This window comes from Bufo gargarizans, unplaced genomic scaffold (genome assembly GCF_014858855.1).
Source record: "Bufo gargarizans isolate SCDJY-AF-19 unplaced genomic scaffold, ASM1485885v1 original_scaffold_1339_pilon, whole genome shotgun sequence".
NCBI classification, from domain to species: Eukaryota; Metazoa; Chordata; class Amphibia; order Anura; family Bufonidae; genus Bufo; species Bufo gargarizans.
In genome coordinates, this window is record NW_025334315.1 from 245,445 (window position 1) to 254,666 (window position 9,222).

General features: G+C 43.6%; 1 protein-coding gene across 1 annotated transcript in view; it reads right to left on the reverse strand.

Annotated features, from left to right (window-relative positions):
- LOC122923188 (solute carrier family 12 member 4-like) overlaps positions 1 to 8,022 on the reverse strand; it is an 84,542-nt gene extending 76,520 nt beyond the window's left edge. The window contains exon 1 of the mRNA XM_044273923.1: positions 7,781 to 8,022. Within this exon, the coding sequence (XP_044129858.1) occupies positions 7,781 to 7,916 (136 nt within the window). The 5' untranslated portion in view covers positions 7,917 to 8,022. The remainder of the gene's footprint in view (positions 1 to 7,780) is intronic.
- Positions 8,023 to 9,222: the final 1,200 nt, after the last annotated feature.

Here is a 9,222-nt window from a genome sequence, read left to right on the forward strand (position 1 = left end):
ATGCCCATGTTCTCTGCTGCCATGTCCAGGGCACGATTTGAGGCCATCCTGCGTTTCCTGCACTTTAGTGATTACACCACCTCCCGTCCCAGAGGCCACCCAGCTTTTGACCGGCTCCACAAAATTCAGCCCCTCATAGACCATTTCAACCAGAAATTTGCAGATTTGTATACCCCTGAGCAAAACATCTGCGTAGACGAGTCCCTAATACATTTTACCGGGAGCCTTGGCTTCAAACAATACATCCCAAGCAAGCGCGCCCGGTATGGAGTCAAATTGTATAAGCTCTGTGAAAGGGCCACAGGCTATACCCACAAATTTCGGATCTATGAGGGTAAAGATCAGACCCTGGAACCGGTCGTTTGCCCTGACTACCTGGGGAGCAGTGGGAAGACAGTCTGGGACTTGGTGTCACCCTTATTTGGCAAGGGGTACCATCTTTATGTGGACAATTTCTACACAAGTGTGGCCCTCTTCAGGCATTTGTTCCTACAACAGATTGGCTGCTGTGGCACCGCGCGAACTAGTCGCGCGGGCTTCCCCCAACGGCTCGTTACCACCTGTCTTGCAAGGGGGGAGAGGGCCGCACTGTGTAACGAAGAACTGCTCGCGGTGAAATGGAGAGACAAGCGTGACGTTTACATGCTCTGCTCCATTCACGCAGACACGACAATACAAATTGAGCGAGCAACCAGTGTCATTGAAAAGCCCCTCTGTGTCCACGACTATAACTTCAATGATCAGATGTTGTCTCCGTATTTAGTTTCCAGACGCTGGTATAAGAAGGTGTCTGTATATTTAATTCAATTGGCTCTGTATAATAGTTTTGTTCTCTACAGTAAGGCTGGGAGAACTGGATCCTTCCTCAAAATTTCAGGAAGAGATCATCGAGAACCTCCTGTATCCAGGAGGTTCCGTGGCCCCATCCACCAGTGTAGTTAGCCGTCTACACAAGCGACATTTCCCCAATGTCGTTGCTGGTACCTCAACCCAACCGTCACCCCGAAAAAGATGTCGTGTCTGTAGCAGGAGTGGAATAAGACGTGACACCTGCTATTTCTGTCCTGACCACCCTGCCCTATGCTTTGGAGAGTGTTTCCGGAAGTACCACACACAGTTACACTTAGCATAGGGATTGCATCTCACAGGACAGGCACACAGGGCTATTAGGGCCCATTCACACAGAGCTGCTGCAAACCTCTCCTTTCACCTGGCACAAAGTGCATAACGCACTTCGCCACATCTTTGGGCGATTTGCGCTTTGCACATTGTCCCATGGGGAAGGAGAGGTTTGTCCTATAAAAAGGTAAAAAAAAAAAAAAAAAAAAAAACACCAGTAAGCAAAAAAGTTAACGTTCAGTTTCAAAAGTTAAATAAAGTTTATATGTTCTGTTCTAAAGTTATTATAAAGTTAATACAATGTATTGCGTTGCGGCCTGGTTTTTTCTTACCTTCCAGGTGGACCAACCGATCGACTAGCTGCAGCAGTGATGTGCATTCTGACAGAAGCATTGCACTGCTGTCAGATTACACACAAGTCGGTGTATGCAGCGCTGCAAGACGAGATTTCTCCTCTGCAGTAACCCTAAGTTCACACCTGAGCGTTTTACAGAGCGTTCAAACGCGCTGTAAAACGCTCAACACATGAAAAGCAATGCTTCCCTATGGGAATGGTTCTCACCTGGGCGTTTTACAGCGCGTACGATCGCGCTGTAAAACGCCCGACGCTCAAACAAGTACTTGAGCTTCTTTGGGGCGTTTTGACGCGCGTTTGTGGCCATAGGACACTGCAGTCAATGACACAAACGCGCGTCAAACGCGCGTTTACTATTACAAAAACAAAAACGCGCGTTTGGGAAACGCTCAGGTGTGAAAGCAGGGTAAAAGATACGTTTGCAGAGGCATATGAGCTGAGGAGGCGGCGGTGTTCATATCCTTTGGCAAACACTTTGTATATATAAAAAATAAAATAAAAAATCCCGGCAATGATTTATTCATCCACATCGATTGATGTGAATGGAGAAATCGGGTTTGCCAGGGCATACGAGCTAAGTGGGTATGGATGTTGGGCGGAGCTCCTATGTCCTGGCAGACACCTTTCCCCTCCTTTTTTTTTTTTGGCAGAGATTTTTTCATCCACATTAATCGTTGCGAATGAAGAAATCTGTGCCGTTCATTTTTTCTTTCAGCCCAGAGGCTGAACGGAAAAAAAAAAATCTCATTACCTGTATGCTCAATATAAGGAGAATAGCAGAAACTCCTAATGCTGGCCATACATGTAATAATTGCGGAGACCCTCAAATGCTAGGGCAGTACAAACACCATTTTGGAAAGAAGACACCCCAAGGTATTCGCTGAGGGGCATATTGAGTCCATGAAAGATTGAAATTTTGGTCTCAAGTTAGCGGAAAGGGAGATTTTGTGAGAAAAAAAACAAAAAATAATCAATTTCCGCTAACTTGTGCCCCAAATTTTTTTTTTAATATGAACTCTGCATGCCCCTCATTGAATACCTTGGGGTGTCTTCTTTCCAAAATGGGGTATTTATACTGCCCTGGCTTTTTAGGGGCCCTAAAGCGTGAGAAGAAGTCTCGGAACCAAATGTCTAAAAATGCCCTCCTAAAAGGAATTTGCGCCCCTAGGCTGCAAAAAAGGTGTCACACATGTGGTATCGCCGTACTCAGGAGAAGTTGGGGAATGTGTTTTGGGGTGTCATTTTACATATACCCATGCTGGGTGAGATAAATATCTTGGTCAAATGCCAACTTTGTATAAAAAAAAAAAAAGTGAAAAGTTGACTTTTGCTGAGATATTTATCTCACCCAGCATGGGTATATGTAAAATGACACCCCAAAACATATTCTCCAACTTCTCCCGAGTACGGCGATACCACATGTGACACTTTTTTGCAGCCTAGGTGGGCAAAGGGGCACACATTCCAAAGAGCACCTTTGTGATTTCACAGGCCATTTTTTACAGATTTTGATTTCAAACTACTTCTCACGCATCTGGGCCCCTAAAATGCCAGGGCAGTATAACTACCCCACAAGTGACCCCATTTTGGAAAGAGGACACCCCAAGGTATTTCATGATGGGCATAGTGAGTTCATGGAAGTTTTTATTTTTTGTCACAAGTTAGTGGAATATGAGACTTTGTAAGGAGAGAAAAAAAAAAAAAAATTATCATTTTCCGCTAACTTGTGACAAAAAATAAAAAGTTCATTGAACTCACTATGCCCATCAGCGAATACCTTAGGCCCCTTTTACACGGGCGAGTTTTCCGTGCGGGTGCGATGCGTGCGGTGAACGCATTGCACCCGCACTGAATCCTGACCCATTCATTTCTATGAGACTGTGCACACGAGCGGTGATTTTCACGCATCACTTGTGCGTTGCGTGAAAATCGCAGCATGCTCCTCTTTGTGCGTTTTTCACGTAACGCAGGCCCTATAGAAATGAATGGGGTTGCGTGAAAATCGCATGCATCCGCAAGCAAGTGCGGATGCGGTGCGATTTTCACGCATGGGTTCTAGGTGACAGTCTATTCACTGTATTATTTTCCCTTATAACATGGTTATAAGGGAAAATAATAGCATTCTGAATACAGAATGCTTTGTATAATAGTGCTGGAGGGGTTAAAAATAATAAAAAAGTTAACTCACCTTCTCCTCTTGTTAGCGCAGATGCCGGTCTGTTCTTTATCTGTGGGCTAAAGGACCTTTGATGACGTCAGATCACATGCTCCATCACCATGGTGATGGACCATGTGATTGGAGCATGTGATCTGACGTCACCTCAGGTCATTCAGTCCACAGCTAAAGAACAGAGTGGCATCTGCGCGAACAAGAGGAGAAGGTGAGTTAACTTTTTTATTATTTTTAACCCCTCCAGCACTATTATACAAAGCATTCTGTAGTCAGAATGCTATTATTTTCCCTTATAACCATGTTATAAGGGAAAATAATACAATCTTCAGAACATCAATCCCAAGCCCGAACTTCTGTGAAGAAGTTCGGGTCTGGGTACCAAACATGCGCAATTTTTCTCACGCGAGTGCAAAACGCATGACAATGTTTTGCACTCGCGCAGAAAAATCGCGCATTTTCCCGCAACGCACCCGCCTCTTATCCGGGCAAAAAACATGACGCCCGTGTGAAAGAGGCCTTAGGGTGTCTACTTTCCGAAATGGGGTTATTTGTGGGGTGTTTCTACTGTCTGGGCATTGTAGAACCTCAGGAAACATGACAGGTGCTCAGAAAGTCAGAGCTGCTTCAAAAAGCGGAAATTCACATTTTTTGTACCATAGTTTGTAAACACTATAACTTTTACCCAAACCATTTTTTTTTTTTTTTACCCAAACATTTTTTTTAAAATCAAAAGTAGAACAATAAATTTAGCGAAAAATTTATATATGGATGTCGTTTTTTTAAAAAAAAAAAATTACAACTGAAAGTGAAAAATGTCATTTTTTTGCAAAAAATGTGTTAAATTTCGATTAATAACAAAAAAAGTAAAAATGTCAGCAGCAATGAAATACCACCAAATGAAAGCTCTATTAGTGAGAATTAAAGGAGGTAAAATTAATTTGGGTGGTAAGTTGTATGACCGAGCAATAAACGCTGAAAGTAGTGTAGTGCAGAAGTGTAAAAAGTGGTCTGGTCATTAAGGGGGTTTCAGCTAGGGGGGCTGAGGTGGTTAAAGAGGACCTTTCACCGATTATTACAATGTGAACTAAGTATACAGACATGCAGAGCGGCGCCCGGCTCACTGCACTTACTATTATCCCTGGGCGCTGCTCCGTTCTCCTGCTATTCCCTCCGGTATCTCCGGCCACTAAGTTATAGTAGGCGGAGTCTGCCCTTGTTCTTCTGTTGCGCTGGTCAATCGCAGCGCAGAGCTCACAGCCTGGGAGAAAATAACCTCCCAGGCTGTGAGCTCTGCGCTGCGATTGGCCAGCGCTAGAGCAGAACAAGGGCAGACTCCGCCTACCATGACTTAGTGACTGAAATCTCCGCCTACTATAACTTAGTGACCGGAGATACCGGAGGGCATAGCGGGAGAACGGAGCGGCGCCCAGGGATAATAGTAAGTGCAGGGAGATCCCCGGGCGCCGCTCTACATGTCTGTATACTTAGTTACCAGTGTAATAATCGGTGAAAGGTCCTCTTTAATGCATGTGTCCCCACTTTACAAAGATCTCACCTTCTGTAGAGCCTACATGTCTCATATTTAATGTCTACACAATCTGTATGATAAACACCAATCGTAAATAACTCACTAAGGCCTCTTTCACACTTGCGTTGTCCGGATACGGCGTGTACTCCACTTGCCGGAATTACACGCCGGATCCGGAAAAACGCAAGTGAACTGAAAGCATTTGAAGACGGATCCGTCTTGAAAATGCGTTCAGTGTTACTATGGCAGCCAGGACGCTATTAATGTCCTGGTTGCCATAGTAGTAGTGGGGAGCGGGGGAGCGGTATACTTACAGTCCACGCGGCTCCCGGGGCGCTCCAGAATGACGTCAGAGCGCCCCATGCGCATGGATGACGTGCCATGCGATCACATCATCCATGCGCGTGGGGCGCCCTTACGTCACTCTGAAGAGACCCGGGAGCTGCACGGACGGTAAGTATGCTGCTCCCCCGCTCCCCACTACTACTATGGCAACCAGTAGCGTCCTGGCTGCCATAGTAACCATTCAGAAAAAGCTAAACGTCGGATCCGGCAACGCGCCGAAACGACGTTTAGCTTAAGGCCGGATCCGGATCAATGCCTTTCAATGGGCATTAATTCCGGATCCGGCCTTGCGGCAAGTCTTCAGGATTTTTGGCCGGAGCAAAAAGCGCAGCATGCTGCGGTATTTTCTCCGGCCATAAAACGTTCCGGTCCTGGACTGAAGACATCCTGATGCATCCTGAACGGATTTCTCTCCATTCAGAATGCATTAGGATAAAACTGATCAGGATTCTTCCGGCATAGAGCCCCGACAACGGAACTCTATGCCGGAAGAAAATAACGCAGGTGTGAAAGAGCGCTAAGTGAGTATGCGTACTAGGCCTATATACCAAGTATAGACACCAAAAGGAGAGAACAGGCACAGCACGACTAACACTATATATATATATAAACTTTATTATGGTTCCCGAAAAAGGGAAAATCCAATAAAATACAATGACAGACAATACAAAACAATGGTGGATGACACACAGGGTGGAAGGATCACAATTGGACAGAGTACAGCATTGAAAAAACATTGGATAAGGCCAAAGAGGTGCTAGATAATAAATACATACCCCAGTGGGGGACATGTATAGAAGACCTCGCCAACCATGGACAAGATATTGGAGCCAAATTCAGTACATACATTTAAAGTGCAAAGTGCATGAAATACAATGTACATGGACAATAAATTGCAGTATAATAAGTAATGCCATCAACGATTGTCATCTTGTCCCCCCCAAAAAAATAGGATAGGACTGTTTGATTATGGGCTGGACATTCCATAAAATGCGGAAGGCATGCGGCTTTTTTGTTGCTTTATTTTTTTCGCGTGGTATCGAGTATCGCAATACTTTATTATGGTATCGAAATGTAATAAAAATTTTGTTATCGTGACAACCCTAGTGAGTATATATATGTATACTGTACATGTGCGTATGTATGCGTATATATAGTGTGTATGCATGCGTATATATAGTGTGTATGCATGTGAGTATACTGTGTGTATATATATATATATATATATATATATATATATATAGTTATAGTGCGTATGCATGTGTATATATAGTGCGTATGCATGTGTGTATAATATATATATATATATATATATATATATATATAGTGTGTGTATGCATGCGTATATATAGTGTGTATACTGTGAGTATACTGTATATATATATATATATATATATATATATATATAGTGTGTGTATGTATGTATATATATATATATATATATATATATATATATAGTGTGTATGCATGTGTATATATAGTGTGTATGCATGTGAGTATATAGTGTGTATGCATGTGAGTATATAGTGTGTATGCATGTGAGTATATAGTGTGTATGCATGTGAGTATACTGTATATATATATATATATATATATAGTGTGTATGTATGCATATATATATATATAGTGTGTATGCATGTGAGTATACTGTATATATATATATATATATAGTGTGTATGCATGCGTATATATAGTGAGTATACTGTGAGTATACTGTGTGTATATATATATAGTGTGTATGTATGCATATATATATATATATATATATATATATATAGTGTGTATGCATGTGTATATATAGTGTGTATGCATGTGAGTATACTGTGTGTATATATATATATATATATATATATATATAGTGTGTATGTATATATATATATATATATATATATATATATATATAGTGTGTATGCATGTGTATATATAGTGTATATATAGTGTGTATGCATGTGTATATATAGTGTGTAGTGTATATATAGTGTGTATGCATGTGTATATATAGTGTGTATGCATGTGAGTATACTGTGAGTATACTGTGTGTATATATATATATATATATATATATATATATATATATATATATATATAGTGTGTATATACTGTGTGTATAGTGTGTGTATACTGTGTGTGAGTATATATGTGTATCTATATCACCCAGTCTGTAGCTGGCTGCCATCCAGTATATAAGGAGGAGCAGAGCCACTGTCACCCCGCCACACCGCGCTCCCTGCCACACACATCCGCCCCGCCATGTACTCACCATCGGAGCTAACGGTGTCGTACAGGTCGGGAGCCGGGCGCCGGGACTCGGTGTAATCCACGTAGTTGAACCCCTCCACGGAGCAGTAGTCGTCCTGCGGCCGCTCGGTGACCGGCACCACGGTGAAGTGCGGCATTTTCCGCCGCGGCTCACATAAACTTTCCAGCCTTGAGCGGAGCCGTCCGAGCTGAACTCCACATGAATTCCTAACCCATCGCCTCACTTCCTCCCAGAGAGCTCCATATTCCCCAGACCCCTCCCCGCCGCCGCCGTGTGTGAACGACTTCTTGTCAGGAATGTGGCTACCACAACCCCCAGCATCTACCGGAGTGATCAGTCAGGAGTGAATAAAGAGTTAATGTCAGCATTTCCCTATATGGTTGGGGCAGAACAGTTCAGAGGAAAACTCCCCTTTATTATAGTGTCTACGTCTGTTTTAGGTGTAAAAATGCAGTTTAGGACAGTCATTTTCTGGTCACATTTACAACTGGAATTGCACCTGTTTTGGAGCCTCTTTGACTATTTTGAACTGTTAGGCCCCTTTCACACAAGCGAGAATTCCGCGTGGGTGCAATGCGTGAGGTGAACGCATGGCGCCCGCACGGAATCCAGACCCATTCATTTAAATGGGGCTGTGTACTTGTGCGTTGGTTTTCACGCATCACTTTTGCATTGCGTGAAAACCGCAGCATGTTCTATATTCTGCGATTTTCACACAACGCTGGCCCCATAGAAGTGAACGGTGCAAGCAAGTGCGGATGCGATGCGATTTTCACGGATGGTTGCTAAGAGATGTTTGTAAACATTCAGTTTTTTATCACGTGCGTGCAAAACGCAGTAAATCACATTGCACCTGCGTGATAAAAACTGAACGCGAGTACAAACAAAACTGAATGTCTTTGCAAAATCGCACAGTTTTCACTGAACGCATCCGGACGTAATCCAGACACGCTCGTCTGCAAGGGGCACCGGCCGTGTGTACCTCACATCTCGGACGCAGACCCATTCACTTTAATGGGTCCGCAAATCCAAAGATGCGGTGCGAAAGCACGGATCAGAACCTGTGTTTCTGGCCGTGCCTCCGCACCGCAAAAAAGTTGTGCATTTAAGTGAATGGGTCCCACGATCCGCATGCGGCTGCCCCACGGTCGGTGCCCATGCATTGCAGACCGCAATTTGTGGTCCGCAGCACGGACCCGGCCAGCACGCGGTCGTGTGCATCAGGGTACTTTCACACTGGCGTTATTCTTTTCCGGTATTGAAATCCGGTAACGGGTCTCAGTACCGGAAAAAAATGCTTCCGTTTTGTCCTAATGCATTCTGAATGGAAATCAATCCGTTCAGCATGTATCAGGATGTCTTCCGTTCCGTCCCTCGTACGGTATTTGACCGGACAAAATAGCGCAGCATTGTGCTGTATTTTTTGCAGACAAAATCCCGAA